This window comes from Marmota flaviventris, chromosome 19, assembly GCF_047511675.1.
Source record: "Marmota flaviventris isolate mMarFla1 chromosome 19, mMarFla1.hap1, whole genome shotgun sequence".
Lineage (NCBI taxonomy): Eukaryota > Metazoa > Chordata > Mammalia > Rodentia > Sciuridae > Marmota > Marmota flaviventris.
Genome location: NC_092516.1, coordinates 9,455,955 through 9,476,963, shown reverse-complemented (window position 1 = coordinate 9,476,963; position 21,009 = coordinate 9,455,955). Strand labels below are relative to the sequence as shown.

At 44.1% G+C, this 21,009-nt stretch overlaps 1 protein-coding gene across 5 annotated transcripts in view; it reads left to right on the top strand.

Annotated features, from left to right (window-relative positions):
* Window positions 1–19,320, top strand: part of Cpped1 (calcineurin like phosphoesterase domain containing 1) — a 95,270-nt gene extending 75,950 nt beyond the window's left edge. For all 5 annotated transcript variants that reach the window (XM_027940725.2, XM_027940723.2, XM_027940724.2 and 2 more), the window contains one exon: window positions 17,073–19,320. In XM_027940725.2, coding sequence (XP_027796526.2) covers window positions 17,073–17,299 — 227 coding nt within the window. In that variant the 3' untranslated portion in view covers window positions 17,300–19,320. The remainder of the gene's footprint in view (window positions 1–17,072) is intronic.
* The last annotated feature ends 1,689 nt before the right edge of the window (window positions 19,321–21,009 follow it).

The window sequence follows — 21,009 nt, the reverse complement described above, 5'->3', positions numbered from 1 at the left end:
GGCTGCAGTGTAAGTCAAAGTGAGGAAAGATTTTCTTTGTTTTCCATTGACACATTTAGGGGTGTTTTGATAACGCACACTCTGCTTCATGCATGTTGTCTGTTTCTCACTTCCAAATTGCTTCCCAGTTGTCATAGGTGTGGTTTGAGGTCACACCTTTGTTTCCTTCATTCACTGATGGAAAATGACCACATACCGCCTTTGGGTCTGTATCTGGTCCTGTTGAACATCCACAAGGTGCTTCAGAAGGCAGAAATAACTTTAAGGTCATGGACAAAGCAGTACTTCCAGAGCCTTACTGATTCCCACCCCAGCAAGGAAACTTCTAGACCTCTTGAACAATAGGTAAATTGTTGGTGTGTAAGAGCTTCCAAAGACCAGTTTATATAGTGTTCACAACTGCATGGTCGGTCACCCTAAAAGGAGAGTCACTCTTGTAATAAGCAAAAGGTCACATTGGTGCCTTTGCGCTCCACAAAATAGGACACTACAAGTTGTCCTGTTCGAGAATGAGGAGACCTGTCACATAAACAGAAGGCCAAGGTAATTGGTAGCACCCAGAACTACACCAGCTCCTGATCTGCCTCCTGGCATGGTTCTCTGCCAAGGCCAGACCTTTTCCAGTGGCTGCCATGGCTCTGGTCATCACACAAGGAATGACAACAGAGGCAGAAGAGGGGGGGTTAAAGCGAATCAAAATCATTCCCAGAGTGGCCCTTTCCTCTTCTTCCTGCTTGGAGCCTAGATGCAATGCTGGAAGTCCTATGGCGGTTTTGCATTCCTGAGAATAAAAGCTGAAGTCCAAGGATGCAAAGCAAAAATGTAGAAGGAGCTGGATTCGTGATGGATTCCTGGACCAGCACCCTTCCTGGAATGCTCACCTCCTTTCTTTTTATGGCATAAATAAATCAACCTTGCTTGGTTAATCCGTCATAGCTACTGTGAGCTGAATGTCATCTGGGCACATCTGAAGACAGAAGATGACAGGCTGGAAGGCACAGGGCAGGAAACCAGGCCCCACAAAGACTGCAGAGGACAAAAGGATAGAGGGACAATGGGATAGACAGGATAGACAGACAAACCAACCCCAGCACAAATGGATTAGGAGAAGGGAGAGAGTCTAGGCTAGCCCTTGTCCCTGGTTGAGTCACTGTGCGTGATGGTCAGTTCAACCCACAGGAGGAGGGGCAAGCGCTGAGGAAGACATAAGCTCAGTTGGCAGTACTCAAAGGGATGTCAGAAGAGAGGTGCTCGACGCCACAGAGTTGAGTCTGGGAGGTGATGTAGTCATCAGTAGGTGTCTGAGGTGACAGCAGTGAGAGGGAAGGTGAGAAAAGAAGCACGTGGACAGAGCGGGGGGGGGGGGGGCCTGCATGTAAAGGACTCATGGAGGAAGACGGCCCGCCCATCAAGGCTGGGCTGGAATGGAGAGGGGCCCAGGGGCCCAAGGTAGGGAAGAGCCAGCTCACCTGGCTGCTGTGTTAAAGGTTCACTACCTGGTGAGAATGTCTCTTTGCCCAGTTTTAAAACAGAAATGTACTGACCAAGGTGCTCACATTTGAGTGGCTGCAGCAGTGCCTTCTTGGACTCTCTGGCTCCAGGCAGAGGCAGGCACCTTCTGCCCAGCAGATTTCATCTTTAACATTCTGCAAAACAGTTCCCTTCTGCGGCTCGCCACCACCTCTGTCTACCTCCCTCGAGTATTTTTGGCTGGATTTCCAATTTGATACATGAGCATTCCATCAGTCAAAACAATCTTTTTAATGAGCCTCTTGTCCTGACAGCTGTGTTTAAGATAGGGCATGGGAAGCGGGTAATGGAAAGCTGGAAAATTGTCCATTTTGGATTGAACCTTAATGTGTGCCCGCGCTCCTTCTCACACACAAGCCTGCCATCTTCTTTTAAAAATAAAGAGGAAATTATGAATAGCAAGAAAGATGTAATTTGTGCAAATGAAAAAAAAAGATCTTCTGATCAGATACTCAGAGAAAGATGAGAGGGAAGTATAATTATTGGGTGCCGCCTGAGTACATACCACACAGCTTCCTGCCGGGTGACCCTGGCCATATCACTGATTCTCGCTTGATCTTCTCACAGCCCTGGAGTGGTTGACACTCACTCTGTCTTCCAGATGAGGACACTGAGGCTCAGAGATGTGTAGGTACACTTGATGCCCACACAGATTGGCAGCAGCAGAGCCAAGCATCAAGCCTGTGTCCCTTACCACCTGGCTGCCCTTGCTATTCTGGCAATCAAATATTAATATTAATAAAATACAGCCTCCTTGCATATTCCACACACAGGTTTTGAATGCCCAACTCATCAGGAAGGGAGAAAATAAATTAAAAAGCTAAGCATAGCCACCCATGGAGAAAAGGAATAAGGGGCATTGGGGCCACAAGCTGAGGACTGTGATTAATACTGGAGACCAGGCAGGAAAAAAATTCGAGGCTGTGATCACTCCCAGGTCATGGATACAATGGACAGCCAGGCATCTCTGGTCCCTGAGAATAGTTACTGTTTACCCTGGAGCATGGGAGCATGGCTCTGAAGAGCATCATAAGCAGGCTGTGGCTGCAGTGGTGTGGCAGTTATAGACAAGAACAGGGTCCCTCTTGGCTACCCCAGGGTTGGTGTGATGGTTCTGACCATGAACTCTTCCATTCATTCTTTTCTGGGAACTTCTGCCCCAGAACCAGTTCATTCCAGTTAAGCTGCAATGCTCCAGACTGGCTATTATCTAGGCCACTCCTCTGCCACCAAGAATTGTATGTCATCCCCTTCTCCTGCCTTCTAGTTTCAATTAAAATATGGCTTTTGTCATGTAATATTTAGATTAGGTAAAACAAGTGTGATTTATGTGACTTTTTTTTGTAGGTTAGAAAAATCCTTAAAATGAAACAAAAGATTCTCTTTGGGTTGTACAGGATGAGCTGGCCTTGAGTGAAGGTCCTGGCAACAACTGGATCATTGCTTCCTAGTGAAGCAAAACAGGTGGCGGGAGAGAGGGAGATGAGACCCAAGAGGAAACTGCAAATCTAGACAAGCCAGATGTTTCACATATATGGGCCAGACATCTGGTCAGATGCCTGAGGTGACCAGATGTTTGGGTGTAAGTGGAGCACCCACCAGAGGGGAGGCATGACCCAGGCTTCCAGCAGGGCCAACCCAACAGCACCCAAGTGCTGTCATGGTGAAGACTTCAGTGGTTCAGCTTCTGAAGTAGATGGTGCCCCCCAGCCCCCCGCAGGTCACACATCAGCAGAGCAGTCAGCTGGGCATCCCCCAACACCTAGAGAGTCTAGTGCTGAAGAGAGCAGCTGAGACCTCCCTGGGACCCCGCTGCAGGGGCTGCAGACCTCAGCACACCTAGGGACAGGAGCAGTCTCTGTCCAGGGTCCTGAAGCTTACGAGGGAGCAGCACTGAGTGGGTCGCCTATGCCTGGCCAGTCCCTGGAGGGCTGAAAGGCTCTGAAACCACCTGTCCTCCCAGGTTAGGGCATTTATTATCAAAATACAGAAAGATATCCAACCATATAGATTTTACCTAGCAGAAATAGTTTTCAGGATTTCAGAGTTCCTCCGACAGACTCCTGTGTGAGGAGTGAACGTGAGCCTGGTGTAGATCCTTGGTGGGGTACCATTGCAGGGGTGCATATGTGTTTATCATCTAGAATATACATATTAACAGTGAATCTGTGAAGGACACCTGAACTCCCAAGTGGGAGGAGGGCTTTCCAGCAATTTCCTTCCCTCTCCCATTTTTTACTTGATATTCTATATTTTCACAATATTTCCTTGTATTTTTAGCAATCTTGTATTGTTTTTCCTCTACTTTTTATTCAGAAATGTTTTTAAGTTTACAGAAGAGTTGCAAGAGTGTGGATAGTGAATAGAACAAATGTGTACCCTTCACCCACGTTTACTTGTTGTTAACACTTGACCCCAACTGCTTCAGCCCTTGTTTGTGACAGCTGCTGTCTACATGTTTATCCTTTTCTGATCTGTTTGAGGGTAAGCTGTGTGCATCATGTGTCTTCTTATTTCTCTTACAAAACATACCCCACAACATGAATATACTTTCTTTTACTTGGTTCATTTAACCATTTATCTCAGAAATCACTCCACTCTCAGTATGTAGATTGTCCTTGTTCTTTTTCATGACTGCAGTGTGTTTACTCACACTGCTATAGTTTATTCATCTGCTGTCTTAAGATATGCATTACTTTTTTTTTTCAGAGCAGATACTGGGGATTGAAGCAAGAGGTGCTCTACCACTGAATACCAGCACTTTATTTTTTGAGAAGGGTCTTGCTAAGTTGCTCAAGCTGACCTTAAACTTTTGAGCCTCTTTCTTCAGCCTCCTGAATTTCTGGGGTTACAGGTGTGTCACCGCAATGCTAAACATGCATTAGTTTTGAAGGCAGCAAAGCAATAAAGGAAAGAGCAAGTAGCTCCAGCCACAGGTCTTTGTTATATTTAGTGGATGTGGCAGTGGAGAAATCAGGTGGCTAAGGAGCCCTCAGTCTTGTTACTTAGCTCCCATTAGGATCTTTCTACATTTTATCATTAGAATAATGAAATATCATGAGGTCCAGCCAAAGTAACTGTTAGGTTGGGGTCCCTAGCAGGAAACCCAGAGACAGGGATTGGGGTTGGCTCTCAGGGACAGAGAGTGAGGAAATAAGACAGAGAAAAAGCACAGGAAGTTTGGTCTTAACCATCACATGAGTGCAGCCTGATCCACAGGGCTCTAGAACACTAATGAAACCATACAGGTGGTCCCACCAGAGGGCAAGGACTGACCCCAGCCCCGCCCCATGCACAATAATACATTTTAGAAATGTTGGAAGAATTTTAAATAATATAGACTGGCCCATAGCACGTCTTCAGTAAATGATAGCTATTATTGTTGCTATTCCTTTTTGATGGTTTATTTGGGTACCAGATTCAGTTTATCTGTCTAAAATTTACAATTCAGTGGTTTTTAATCTATTTACAGAGCTGTACATTAACACCAGGATCTATTTTACAGTATTTCCATTACTTCATAAAGCAATCCTATACTCTTTGGTAGTCACTCTCCAGTTTCCTCCCAAACTTCTCTCTCTGGCTCTAGAAATGTGTCTCTATGGTTTGCCTGTTCTCGACATTTCCTATGAGTGGAGTCATTCATTATACTGTTTGAGGACTGGCCTTTTTGCCTGTCATTTAGTCATTGGTGTGGCCTCCCCATCCCCTTCAGTAGGAGAGCGCTTCTGAGAAAAAGGCAGCTGTGGGCCCATGGCAGCCAATCCTCCCAGCAGCAGGAGGGTGGCTACACCAGCCTCCACAGAGGGCCTGGCAGGGACGCCAACAGTGCCCACCTTAGTAAGCCACATGAAAGGGCTGTGTTAAGAGTAAGACAGAAAATTTATCCAGTGTCGTGAAAGAACAAAGGGTAACAGTTTCTCAGAAGTCTATAAAAAATTAAGAACTAATAAATGATTTAGCAAGGTATAAGATTAACAGGCGAAAATCAATTGTATTCTTATATGCTATCAGCAGACAGTTGTTACTAGAAATTGTGAAAACAGTTGAATCTTCAGTGGCACCAAAAGACATAAAATCTTAGGAAGAACAAATAATGTCAAAGCCCTCCACCCTAAAAACTACAAAACACTGATAAATAATGAAAGAAGGCCTAAGTAAATGGAAAGATAGACCATGCTCATGGATTGGAAGACAAGGTTCTTAATAAGCATTTTCCCCAAGGTGATCAAAATTCCAGCCACTTCACTTATTGTCTGAGTTGACAAGCTGATCTAAGCAACCATAATAGCCAAAATAGTTGGATTGGATCAAAGTCCACCACCTCCCCCGCTTATTTTCTGGCAACAATAGGGATTGAACCACAAGCAATAGGCCTTGTGCACACCAAGCAGGTGCTTACCACTGAGCTAGACTCCAGCCCTTGAGTTATTTTTTTAAGCGGTAGGATTTTGACACTCTTTATTTAAAGTAGATAAAGAAGTCCGACCTTCAGGCAGTTGCTCTTATTTGTAGAATAAATGAACTGCCTTGTGTTTCTTTCAGTAGTATTCCTTGCATGGCAGATACACTCCTCATCTCACCCAGTTGGAATGGCATCCATAGTTTTATAAACTAAATTACAAGTCACTCTGTTGTTGTTTTTATTTTTGAGATGCAGAGAAGCTTCCATTTTTTTGAAGAATCTGGAAATTTGGGCTAAACTTTGATGGACCAAACATAAATTTTTAATGGCATACTTTTCTCCACTGCTACCATTGGCCCTCCTCTTGTTCTTGTAAAGCTTAAGTGGCTCACAGCCGTGTCCACAAGGTTGCATTTTTTCCACATGTTCACTCTGTAGAAGAGGGCAGAGTTTCATAGCTGAGACAGAGCCTGAAAAGAGGAATGACCCTCAAAAGAGGTCTCATGGAAATGTCTGTAAGGTCCCATTCAAGTGCACACACATGTGGAGCTGGGAGGTTTAGACCAGGGAAAGCTGGACCGGAAGTGCTGAGATGCTTGGTGCTCAGGGCAGGCAGGAGGACACACCTGCTCCAGCACTTTTTAAAGTCATTTCCATTTCAGCCAGTCTTAGCTCTCTGCGGCCCTGGCCTCCCTTTTTCTGTGCCCCTGCCTCCCCTGTCCTTTAGCCCAGCTAGAATCCAAACTGGAATCCCATGTGCAGACTTTCACTCTCCTCCCCTTGAAAGTGCTCAGAGAGTCCGTCAGAGGATTGAAATGCTAGAGAGAGAATGTGGGTGCTTGGCTGTGACAGGCAGCAGGAGCCTCTGTTCATGTTTGGCTCCCCTGCTTCCGAAGCACACCTGGCACTCCTGCTTCACTCGTGGTGTTCCTCAGGCCTGGTGTGTCTGTTTTGCCTCCACTGGGCAGCCATTTCAGTTAAGAGCCCTGACTGGGGCCAGACCCTGGGTTCAGATCCTTGCCCTGCCTTTCACAGTCCCAGTTAAGCACCAAATGTCTCTCAATGTCCATTTTCTCATCTGTGAACCTGGGATAACAACCACACCCCTTCAGAGGGAAATTGTGGGGAACAAATGAGTTAGAAATATGTTAAGTGTCTAGAATGATGCTTGGCAGATAATGAACACCCCAATATTATTATTACTACTGCCACAGTCACGATCTCCTTCAGGTCAGTCAGAGAACTGGAAGAAGTGAGTGTACCTTTAGGTCAAAGCCTCATCCTCCAGGGAGCCTTCTAACAGGCCTGCAGCACCATGGTCTTTGGCACTTTGCACCTTTAACATGATGGACAGGGTGGGCGTGTACTTCTGAGTCAGCCTGATCCCAACACACATCCTATCTATGTGACCTTGTAAGGCACCTAACCTCTCTGTTCATCATGCCTTCATCCATGTCGTGGGGATAATTTCTTCATTGAGGGGTCCTCATGAGGCTTAAGTGAGATATTGCACATGCCAAGTGCTCAGCTCATCAGAGATGTTCAGCAAATAAAGCACTTTGAAATTGTGTTGTCCCTTTCTGTATCTGTTATGCAGAGTTCTTTCCATCACTACCGGGCTTCAGACCTTGAGGGGTTTGTTTTGTTGTTTGGGGGGATTTTTTGTGTGTGTGTGCCAGGGACTGACCACAGGGGCTCTTAATCACTGAGCCATATCCCAGCCCAACTTTGAGCTCTTGACTGCTAGGAAAGGTGGGTCTCGCTGCACTTTACTCACCCTGGCACCAGAAAGGGGTTCAACACTAAAGACACAGCCTCCTGCCTTCCCCAGAGAACCTGGAAGGGCCCCTCCTCCCTGCACACTCCTAGCCCCAGGCAGTGGGGCTCCAGGAAAGGCACATAGCAGGGAGACTCTGATGAGAGTGGTTATGCTGAGATGTAGAGCCCCAGATGGTGAAGAACCCCGCCTAATGGGGCCGAACCGGGCTTAGCCAGATCTCATGTTGGCGGCCTGTGCCTCCCAAAACTGAGATCACCCGCCACTCCCTTGCCTCATGGCCATTGCTGGCAGCTGGCCAGGATTGCCTCATGCCTACCCCCTGGCTCCCTGCTGAGCAGACAGACTCCTCTCCACAGTATTTATACCCACTTTCTATAGGGTCACATCCAAACTCTCTTTTTCTTTCTCTTTAAATGAGTCACATGCTTTTTCCTTACAACTGAGGCGGAATAAATGAGTGCAACTAATGATTTACAACACAATTTTCACTTCTGTAGCTGGCAATGTAAAGATACATAACATTTCCATAAATGTGTACTCATGCTGGATAAAAATAAAAGGTGTCCAATTAGAACTTGCTTACATTTTTCAGGCCCAAGTCAGTTTTTCACATCAGAATTCTACTAAGCAAATTTCTGATATTAGAATAATAAATTATACGGAGATGATATCCCAATCCTCTGACTGGTTTGAAGTGAGTTTGAATCAGGGTGGCTTAAAAATGGCTTTTTGGTATCTTCCTGACATGATACCATGAAGAAATAAATATGAAGCTGATGCCATAGAAAGCCATCCCCTGCGGACACAGCAGCTGTCTTTGCAGGAAATTCTTCTGGCAGTAATTTAAGATGTTTGTCATCTCCTTACAGCAGTTCATAATTCAAAGACAATCTATCTGTAATACTCAATTACGGAACCACAGAGGCGTGTCGGCCACAGATGACCGATCAACAGCCCAAATGGAAATTTTGCTCAACTGCTGAAAACACCACTAAAATCCATCCCCGTCAGGGAGGCCACGATTGATTAACACATTCCGGACTTCATTTGGTCATGAATCAGTGCTTCTCTCTCAGAGGCTGGTAGGAAGCTGAGGTGGGTGAAACGTCCTAACAAAGCGAGGTCCCTGTGCCTGGAAGTCACAGGAGTGTAACCTGGACAAGAGCCTGCATGTTGCAGAGCTCAGAGCCAGGCTGGACCTGGGCCCTACTCCAGCAGTGAGAAGCTGGCCCTGCCCTGAGAAGCCTCCTGGGGGGAAGATGGGTTGTCAGCATGTTCCTGCTCCCCTATAGACCTCTGCCACCCTTGAGAGGCATTGTCATTATTCATCTAATAGACAGGAAACAGTAGCTCTCAAGGTGAGAGATGTATCCAAGGTCCCAAAACAGAACAGAGCCTGAGTCTGCACTGCCAGTCAAGGGCAAGGCTTCCGACATCCTGGTGCCCAAGTTCTGAGCTAGCTATGTGGCTTCATGTTGGTTTCTGAGCTTCTGTGGGCCTCAGTTTTCTCACCTAAATAGTACAGATACGAGCCCTGAGACCAAGGTCCATTGGAAGGATGCAGTGGGATGAAGGCTGGAAAGGATTTCATGTCCTGCATGACACGGGATATGGCTGCTGCTCTGCTCCATCCAGGCCCACTCGTGGTCTGCTCTGCCTTGGTACCTGACCATAAGGAGTAATGGAGGCCAGACAAGAACATGTTCAGGTTCAAAACTCCTGGGCTTTCTAGAAGGTTAGAGATAGACCCAGAAACTCCTATCACCAGATACTGGTTCCAACCCAAGAAGCAGCTCCTTCACTCCCCCACGCAAAATTGTGTTTATACTAGACCAGCCAGGAACATGCCAGAACCTTGAAAGTAGCACCAGAGTCCAGGAGAATGGGTGTATCAATCTTCCAACTTTTGAGACCAATTTCAGCCTTCAGCCTGACCATTCCTTTGTAAACCTGTCACATGTTCATTGCTTGATTTCTCATTCAGGACCCAAAATGTTAGTTCCTTATTGTAGAAAGGAGAAATCTCTTCTGTGAAGAGGCAGAAGGATCTGAATACCTGTGGTACGTACTAGCAACTTGACCCAGCCCTCCTCAGGCATGCTTGCTACTCTGAGGATCCTCATCTGGTCATATTGTCTGTGTCTTAGGACTTAACAACAAGTTGTGAGCCTAAAAGGAAGAAGGCAGGACATGTTCTTGCAGAGGAGCGCAGCAGTCCAAGATCCAGGGAGCTCTGCCCTGACCATTTTTGGCCACCTGACCAGTTACCTCTAATGCTCCATCTCTATCAGTGCCAGTGAACATGAAATTAAAATGAGTTTTTGACATTAATTCCTGCTAATGTGCACTTATTTCAAAATTGCCAGGCATTCTTTCCAAAATAGTGCAGTTTACAACTATGAGTTAGGCATAAAGAGACAAATTTCATAAGCATAATTTAGCATACAAAAAAATTACTAATGCTAAGTGTTTTCCATCTAGCCACTCACAGCTCCCCAGGGCAAGTGTCATCTCACTCCCACTGGGGCCTCAGACAACACAGGCCTGAGGCTTTGACACCCCAGAAAGACTACCAAGGAAGCAGTCATTTACACACACACACACACACCCTGTGCAATCAGGAGCTGTTCTCCTTCTGTGGCAGGGACTCAGCAGGCACCCAGCCCAGCAGTTCCAGCTGCGCTTTTGAACCACCCAGCTCTGGCCCTAGTGTGATGTGCCTGCATGACCCCTTTCCTTGGTTCCTCGGGCTGCCCCATCTTGTTCATGTCTCCTCGATGTTTTGCTCCTGCTCATTGATCAACTTGTGATCACAGTAAGCATTACAGTAATAAAGGCAGAAAGTGGTACCCTTTGCTGGGCTCGCCTGTCCCACTGGAGGCACAGATGCATGCCTGCACCCTCTTCCATAGACATTGTCTTTATTTTGCAAACATAGGAACACTTTTTTTTTTTTTTGCAGCTTGCTATTCATACATAATATCATTGGTGCCTTGCAATGCCAGTGCATGTAAATCTATCTCTTTCCTTATCTGAAGTTTTGCTTTCCACAGTTTTTAGTTACTGTGGTAAACTGCAGTCTGAATTATGAAATGGAAAATTCTAGGAATAAACAATTTATAAGTTTTAATTTCCTGCCGTCCTGAGTAGCATGATGAAATCTTGTCTGGCACTGTTCTGCTCTGTCCCAATCTGGATGTGAATTGTCCCTTTTTCCAGTATCCACACTACATATGCCACCCAGACATTAGTCATTTAGTGGATTTCTTGGCTGTAAGCTCAACTGTTATGCTACTGTAGTGCTTATGTTCAGGTAACCCTTGTGCAAGGATGCAAAGGGGGCACCAGGACATAAAACATGGAAGGACAAATGGTGGCTCTGGCACTACATGGCAGCGCTGCTGGGCATGTGGGAAAAAACCTATTGTGTATACAGCTCAGTTTCAGGTACCCACTGGGGGTCTTGGGATACACCCCCTCGAGTAAGAGGGGACTGTGAGCATTCAGCGGTATCCCCTAAGTGAGCTGCACAGACAGTGGATGTTGTCCTGTTTATGCCCACGGACCTGACACACACCTCGGGGCTCTTCTCCAGGAATGTCTGAAGAATAAATTGCCACTGAGGTGACTTTGCTGGGTGAAGGGGAGATAGTAAACTGTGAAGCGGTGTTGCCACCTTGCCCCCTGGAGTGGGTTGCGGTGGGTTGCGGTCTAGTAAGTGTAGACAGCCCTTCTCTCCACCCTGGCTGTTTCAAGTAGGGAAACTGAGTTACCTTCCTCTGCACCTGCAGGGTTGCACCTCAGCGCCACACATCTACACCTGCCTGCAGGAGAGGTTCCCGGCCTTGCTAAATGGCAAACATGGCTGCAGCCCCAACAACTCTGTTTCAGGTCTCCCGATTCCTACCGCAGAGCAAGGGCTGCAAGCCGCTCAGCATACTTGCCTCACGCCCTTTTCTCTTTCTCCTCTCACTCTCCTTTTTTCTCCTTCCTTTCTCCCTGGTCTTTTTGTCTTTTTTTTTTTTTAAACCAGCGTTCTCAATCTCTTATCTGCTTTCTTGTTCCACAGAGTGGAACTTGTGAAAATTCTTCCAATCCTGAATTAGAAAAAGAACATGAGAAAAAAACTAAGGACATCCGTTTATGGACTTGAGTTAATGTCTTCCATGTTGATTCGTTCACTGGAAAGCATGCACCACCCTAGCACAAGATATTCATAAATGGGGAGACAGGGTGGGAGAGAGATTGGGATTTTCTGTGTTATCTTTGTAACTTTCATGTAAATCTGAAGTTGTTCTATTTTTCAATTTTAATTTTTAAAAGCCTGGATAAATTACATTTGGTCATCATGTCTCCTTAGGCTTCTGCTGGCATGGTTTCTCAGACTTCCTTGTATTTGATGGTGACTCTGATGGTTTGGAGGAGGACCCTGTTGGTTTGGTTTGGTCAGGTGTTTCACAGGATGTCTACCTTCTGGAATTTTCTGTTTCTGGTGACTTGAGTGGAGTGGTGGGCTTACAGGAAGAGGACCCAGAGGTGGAGTGCCACTTCATCACAGCCTTGCTGGAGTGCACAGAACCCCCGTGAGCTGTGCTGCGGGTGTCGTCTAGCTTCTCCACCATGGGTACTTTTTTTTAACCCCCTCTTTGTACTTTGTGAAAGGAAGTCAGCACATAGCCCACTCCAAAGGGGTGAGGAGCTAGGCTTTCCTCCCAGAGTGAGGAGTATCTACATAAAACATTTGCCTTTCCATATGGGAAATTTGTTCTTCTTTCTCCCACTTATTTATTCAGTCATTCATGTCAGCATGGACTTGTGGAATTTTTTAATACTTTGGGTCGTAATTTAATACTAATGTATTTTGTTGCTCAAATTGTTAAGCCTAGACTTGAGGCTCCTTCACTGATTGCTGTGTCCCTTTGACACACCCCAGCATTGTGGGGTGTGAGTCTTGAGCACTTCCTTGCTAATGGCAGTGCAGGATGCCTGGCTCATCTCACATGTTTCCTGCCCTGGTCCTGTCAGGGGTCCAGAGTTCTTTTTATTGGGGAATGGTTATAGTAGCCAGGATCTGTGTACTAAGTATGCTCATTGCCCTGTGTCCTTACTTCCCACAGTCTCAGTAGACAGCAAGGAAGTGGATCCTGGATCCTGGCCTGAGTTTATATACTTCTATAAATGTTTCTGTGTGCAGCCATCTGCATTGATTTCAGGCAAACGTGAATTTATACTGATGTTTCCAGCTCTAATCCATAACCACGTGGATCATTTTAGCCTCCTCTCCCATAAATTTTTTCTGCATTTTTTTATTGAGCTATAATCCATATGCTATAAAATTTACCCTTTAAATTCAGTGGTTTTAGTACATTCACAAGGTTATGTAACCATCACCACTCTCTAATTGCAGGCCATTTTTACAATTTCATAAAGAAACTCTATACTCATTAGCAGTCATTCCCCACTGCCTCCACTTCTGGCAGCAGTGATCTAATTACTGCCTCTGTACGTTTGCCTGTTCCGGACCTTTCATTTACATGGGACTATGTATTTTGTGGCCTTTTATGTCTGGCTTCTTTCACTTAGCATGATGTTTCCAAGGTTCCTCCTTGGAAACAGGAGGCATCAGGCATTGTAACAGACATCAGTACTTCATCTCTTTTGATAGCTAAATACTCTCCCATTGTATAGGCAGATCGCTTGTTTATCCATCGTCATTTAGTGGGCATGTGGTCTGCTTCCACTTTTTAGGTATTATGAACACTGCTGCTATAAACTTATGTACAAATTTTTGCATAAATGTATTTTCTCATTTCTCGTGGGTCCATACCTAGGAGTGAAACACTGGATTGTGGCAACTGTATACTTCATATTTTGAGGAATTGCCAGAGTGTTTTCCACAATTGCTGTACCATCTTACGTTCCCACCAGCATTTTACAAGGGTTCAAATTTCTCCAAAGCCATGTGAATACTTGCTTTCTATCGGTTTTATTATAGGCATCCTAATGGATATAAAGTGGTTATCTCATTGTGGTTGTGATTTCCTTATTAAGTATCTCCAGTGTCTTTTCTTGTGCCTATTGGCCATTTGTATTTTTTTTTTTTTTTAGAGAAATGTCTGTTCACATCCTCTGCCCATTTGTTAATTGGATTGTCTTTGTAGCATTAAAGTTGCAAGATTTTTTCATATTTTCTGGATATTAGACCCTTATGATTTGCAAATAGTTTCTCCTATTCCTTGATCGTCTTTTCTTCCTTTCTCCCTTTCCTTGGTAATGTATTTTGAATTACAAAAATTTTTAATTTTGACAAAAATGTAGCATATTTACTAATTTACCAATTTAGCCAATTTACCTAGTGTGCTAATTTGGTTGCTTATGCACAAATATTTTTTTAAGAATATGACTATACATTTTTTTCTAACATACTACCAAGTTATTCAGTATTTTCTAACAAAGATGATCCTTTATACCTTTAATTTTCCTTTGAACTTTCAATCTTGACCATGTTGTTTGAGTTTTTAATTTCACTTTTAATATTAAATAAATAGGGATTTTTTTAAAATCAGTAGTTAATTCAGTTTGCCAAAATATTTTATTAGAATTAACTCCTTGTGTTTTAATACTTCATCCTTTCCTTTGCTGAAATAGATCTCTTAATAATTCTTTTAGTGATGATTTGGGAGTATTAAACTCTTAGTCTTTGTATTTATAAACATATCCTTATTTTGCCCTCAGACTTAAATGATAGTTAAGCTAGGTATGAAATTTTAGGTTCATAGTTATTTGCCCTGAGCAATTTGAAGGTATTATTCCTTGATTCTGTCATTGCCGAGGTATCTACTCTCTAACTGCCATTCCTGTGTAATATTTTCACCATAATATCTTCTTAAGGTTTTTCTTTTTTCTCTTTGATATACCATAATTTTACTACATTACATGTCAATATGAAATAATTTTTGTCTCCTACCTAGTACTTTTTATCTGAGGACCCACATGTTCCTCCCTTCTGGAAAATTCTCCGGTATTATTTTTTAAAATTCTTCTCACTGTTATTTCCTCCTTTCCCTTTTTCCAATTCCTCTTAATCATCTGTTGGTACCTCATTCCTTTCCTCACGTTCTTTGAACAGCTTCTTCATATTGCTTGTGTCTGGGTCTCTCTGTTGTCTTCTAGCTCATTTTCCCCATTCTCCATTTTGGTTCACTAATTTTCCCCTTTGACTAGTGTCCAATCTGTAATTTATCCCATTTATTGAGGGTTGTTTTTATTTAAATTTTTAATGGATATCTTTTATGTCCACCATTTTAAAATTGTTATTGCCTATTGTTTTCATTCAGTTTTTCCTGTTTTGTTTCATAACATTTTCTTTTTATGGATATTAGTCCTTCATTAAGGATTCTTGGATATCAACATATTGATTTTAAATACTTTCCAGACAGATTCATGTAGTTAATTTCATTTGAAGTTCGTGATGGAAGAGTTTATGGATTGTCTTGTTTAGCAAGAGATTGCTTCACAGGTGATAGAATGTTTTATTGCAGGTTTAATTTGAGGACTAGATATTCTTTTGTTGCTGTTGTTGTTGTTTTTGGTTTTGTTTGTTTGTTTTTCTCTCATTCTCTCTTGACTAACATCTCCATGTCTGGGGTTTTGGTCACATTCTCCTGACCCCTTCCCAGAACAGGCCTCATAGTGGAAGTGGAGTAATATCAGGGACACATGGGTCCGTTCCTAGATGTGAATCTGTGTCTGTCCTTCCTCAGGTGGTGAGGAGCCCTGGCGAAATGGTGTGCTGCAGTCACTTCCTGCCAGCTTGTTAGAACCAATTGTTAATTTTATATGTGGGAGGGGGATTGAACCTGGGGCATCACCCATGCTAACATGTGTTCCGCCACCGAGCTACACCCCCAGTCCCATGATTATTAGAGCTTAAGGGATTTTGCAAACTGGTTGTTAAACAGCTTTTAATTTAAGAGTAAATTATTTAACTTCTCCATTAAATTACAGTTAGCCCTCTGTACTTAACCAACCACAGATCAAAAAATAGTTTTTGGAAAATTACATCTATACAGAACATATACAGATTTGTCTCTTGTCATTCTCCTACAAACAATACAGTATGACTATTTACATAACATTTACACTGTACTAGGTGTTACATGTTATCAGGAGATGCTTTAAACTATGCAGGATGTGCGTTGATTAAACAAAGACACCATGCGGCTCCATGTGAGGGACTCGAGCATCCTGGATATTGGTATCCCTGGGGGATCCTGAACCAAGCCCCCATGGATATTGAGAGATACTTGTAGATTAAAAGGCAAAGGTCATAAATACTCAGAATTCATCATACACTCTAGTTCTGTTGCTACTACGACTTGTCTCCACTGCCAGGGTGGTTTACAGCTTCTGCAGCTGTGTGGTGGAGACACTGTAATGGTGCGATGCTGAGTATCCGTCCCTCCCCACCCCAGTGCAGTGACATCGAGTTGGCAACCCGACAACCTTGACTGGAGTATTTACACTGGAAATTCTCAGACCTGGCTAACAGGTCTCCCCACTCACACAGCTTCTGAGCACTGCCCAGCATAGCACTGCCCAGCATGCCACTGCCCCATCCCTGAGTGGCCGGTCCTTCCATCTCCTGTAAGCAGAGCTCCCCCACCAGCCCGTGTCAAGCAAAGGCCTGTGTCATTCCCCTTCTCAAGAAGGTGCTTTCTGCCTCTGACCTTCAAGAGCTTAATTCCAGCCACATTTTTGTCTCACTCATACTTGCCTTTTTGTATGGATATTTACTGTGTTGCTGAGCCTACTCATGTCCTTTGGTTTTCTTGGGTTTCATCTATCGTGGCTGTAAGTTTGGAGAGGAGGAGGGACATCAAATATTGAGTGTGTTCTGCTCTCTTGATTAGAACATGATAAACATTTTCTGAAGTTTTCGTTATCTTTGCAGTGCCAGGCATTGAAACCAGGCCTCACACGCGCTGGGCAATGCGCTCCACTAAGCTCCCAGCCTGTCAGCACTGTGGCTGTGCACGCATGGCCACTGTCATGGGGATATCAACTTGGGTTTTCTTCTCTCCTTTGTCTCTTCCCAAAGTCACTCACCTTATCTTTCTTCTCTCATCATGTTCATTCTTGTCCTAGTTACAATAAACTTAATAATACATTGTTTGTATGAATTATCCTTGAAAATATTCTGGAGGTCACATAGGCTGTTTCCTTAATTACACACAAAATAATGTTATGCATTTAATGTAACAATGTTCACAGAATAACACACCGGCACCCCCCCACCCCACCCATGACCCACATGGGAATCCTGGGCCCCCTAATGTCCTGTTTCCTTCCTTGCAGGTGTCAGAGCTGTGTTCTCAGGACACTACCACAGGAATGCCGGGGGCACCTACAAGAACCTGGACATGGTGGTATCATCTGCCATTGGATGCCAGCTGGGCAAAGACACCCATGGGCTCCGAGTCGTGGTTGTCACCGCTGAGAAAATTGTTCACCGATACTACAGTTTAGATGAGCTGAATGAGAAAGGAATAGAAGACGATCTCATGGAGCTGATGAAGCAGTAGTGAGCCTCCCTTGGTGGTCTGTCCACCTTACTCTTCTATAATATTTTGATTTTGTTTTGTTTTTACCAGAATCAGCAGCAGCACATAAGTCAGCCCCTGCTGGAATGTAAAAGTGGACCAGGCAGGGTTGTGAATTTACATCCTTTGGCATAAACCAGAGAGCGGGAGCCCATCCTAAATTATATTAAAATAGAGCTGCCCTCTGTTGAAAAGGAGAGAGGGAGCCTGGAAATAATTTTTAGTTATTATGACATTAGACTGTCTCTGGCTGTTTGTGTAAGCTCTCCTAATGGTGTATTTCTCAGCTCTGCTTTTGAATTAGATTGTTTCTGGCAGTGCCTGATCAATGTTTACCTATTGACCTCAGTCCCAACTTGGTATTCACATGTGATCTTTGATAATTCCTTGAACAAACTGCATCTGATTATATTAAATTGTGGTCATGACTCCCCAAAATGCTAGGCAAAGCAAAGGTCATCTCCTTCCCTTCCTGGCAAAACAAATAGCTGTTTTGTTTCTCATATTACAAGCCATGGAGAGTTATTTTAACAAGGAATCGAGTACCCCTTCTCACTGTTAAATTCTAAGACTTCTGGTATTGCTGACAGTAGAACTAGAATACAGTCAGCACACATCAGGACTTGAGTTGGCCTCCCTGGTGGCTCCAGAAGTCACCTTTGCACATACATTGCCATTTACGAAACTCATCCAAAAGACGAGCACCAAGGCATGTGAGGTCATCCACAGCTCCTTGTGTTCCTCCACATTCGCACTCGGTGCTGCAGTGGGTCTGCAGATGGGTGTTTCGTGAGACCGGAATGCCCCGCAATTAATGAACCTCTTAATTGCATCTGCCTCAGCAGAAAAATTGATGCAAAGATCTCAGAAGAAACAAACCAGAAATTCTGGTGGGGCCAAAACAGTGTGTCCAGCCACACCACATTGACACTGACTTCGATTCGGTGCACCAGGCAAGTACCCTTGACCAAAGAGCCAGGGTACCTAAAATGAGCATCCTTTTCACATAATCTGCTCTGCTGCATCTTTGCACTACTCCTGGCCACTGTGTACTTTCACCCACATATTCTTTCTCAGCAGTTGTCCTTGTAGACACATAGCCAGGTACTCCAAGTTCTGCCAGGGAACTTTTATAGTATTCTGCAATAGCATTTAACAGTCCTGAACTGACTTTAAAAACTGACTGGTTACAAATGAACTGCAAAGTCCATTAAATTAAAAAACTTTCCTGTTAAAAAGTTTTAGTCAATGTAGCAAAACTGTGAGAAATTAAATAGAAAGATAATTGGATATGTAAATTCATAAGGAACAAAAGACGAGAAGTTAATTATACCACACGTTGGTGACACACCATAGCTCATTGTTATGCAGCACAAGAAAATTGAAAAATGTTCAAAACTAGAATGCTCTTGTAGTGTTTTGCTGCGTTCTTGTTTTGTGTTCATTTTTCTTTACGACAGATGTGGATAGAAGGTCAGAAGGTGAGTTCAACCTGGGACATAACTAGTAAGCCACTTGTTTGAGACCTGGGACCTGGGGACTCTTAGACTATAAACACAGGGGGCTTTGACTCCCCAGGAAAAATGGGAAGAGTCTGATCACAATGGACTGTAGTCTTGTTCTCCGTCCTGTTCCATGTGCTGAATGGGGGAGATGTAAAGTAATGGGCAATGATGTAAAGTAATGGACGTGCAGCTTGGTAAATCCCCATCCCCAAAATTGGATAAGTAGAAGAACTGGTTCACAACACTCCAAGCATATATGCTAAGTAAGAGGAGTACTGTGAAATCCCCACTATCTTTCAAGTTATGAGACCACGAGTCCCACAGTGGTGAGACGTTCATCATGAAGTCAGGAAGTATCCCCATGGGTGCACATGTGTCCACATATCAGATAATTCATTGTCAATTCACTTGGAATATAAAAATGAAGGAAGAACTGTGGGAGAAGAAAAAAACAGATGCTTTATCCTGTGAAAAATAATAAAAGGCTTGACGAGCATGCGTGCTGTTGTTCTGAGTGTTTATGTGTTTAGGGGGCTTTGGTTCAAAAGGGTGGAGCGTGTGGCCCAGGCCACCAGCTCAGCAGTGGGAACAGAAGGACCAGAATGCAAGCAGTCCACCTCTGCAGCCCATGCTCCTTCACTACCCTCTCCTTGGAGAATGTTTTTCACAGCCGAGCAGTTGGCACCTGCTCAACCGTACCACACACCACTGTGTTCAGGGCCCTGACCACCTTTCCTGGGCAAGAATCCAGCATCAGCTGGAGGCCTGGGATTTCACACTGGGATCTGCAGAGCTCAGACCAGGCCCAGAAGCCCTTCTCTGGTTACACCAGATTAGGGCGGCAGAACCTGAACAAGGAACGGATGGTTCCAGGCAGAGAATTTGGCCAAAGGGGACAGAAGTGAACCATCATGGGTCACAGGGCATAGCGCCCTCCACAGTGGCAAGTGCTCTATCCAGCAAAGCTTCATTTCTCACTCTGGTTTGGATATGAATGTGGTTTGTCCCCAAAAGGTTCATGGTTGTAAGCTTGATTTCCAGTCTGGGGACATGAAGAGATTGAGACCTTTAAAAGGTGGGGCCTAGTGGGAGTCCCTAGGTCATCGGGGATGTGCCTTGGGAATACTGTAGTGCTCCCTCATCACTCCCTGGTTTCCTGTCTCACCATGTGATCTTGCCCTCGCCTTTGCTCTGGCTATTGGGATGCCATCTGCCACAAGGGCTTCACCAGAGCTAAGCTGATGTCACCAGGCTGATGCCTGTGCCATGCCTTTGAATCCCCAGAACTGTTAGCTAATAAACCTCTTTTTTTTAATAAAGCACCTAGCCTCAGGTATTCCCCTATGATGATAGAAACAGACTAATACACCCTTTGTGTATAGTTCCCATGTCATGTAAGAAACACCAGCTCTCTCCCACTTCTAGTGAATCACTTTAATTGTAAAAAACAAAGGGCTGCTAAAAGGGGAAGGCTTATTTAAGGTGATCTCAAATTGGATTGTTGAGACTCAGAAGAGTGAGTTTGTGAATGAGGGTAGAGTGATGACCATCTAACTGCATTTACTTTATTATTTTTTTAATTTTTATTATTATTTTTTGGTACTGAGGATTGAACTGAGGGGCACTTTACCACTGAGCCACATTCCCCAGCCCTTTTTTATTTTTCATTTTGAGACAGGGTCTTGCTAAGTTGCTTAGGGTCTCACTAAGGTGCTGAGGCTGGCCTTGAACTGAAATCCTCCTGCCTCAGCCTCCTGAGTCGCTGGGACTACAAGTATGCACAAGCACACCCAACTACATTTGCTTTTTACAGATAAATTCAACTCTTCTGTCATGTTTCTCCTAAGGTTGGGGAAAAGAGGGTTGTGAAATCTAGTAAATTGTAACCAGCAAGTGGAACATTTTATCCTATCTTGTGATTTCTTGTGATTTTCCATATTATGAGATTGTCAGGCACTGACAGAAAGTGCCTGAATAGATGAATATGAGCATTTTCCTCATATACCTGTAAAAGATGCTGAGATGTATGCAACTGTGGAAACCATATAAACAATAATAGAGTTTAATATTATAGCCCGCATTCTAACACAAAGTCTTTGGAGAAAAGATAACCAAAACATCGGGTACATTTACTTGAGCTCTTTATTGATTCTACAAGTAGTGTTTCACACAGTTCTATACAGTCTC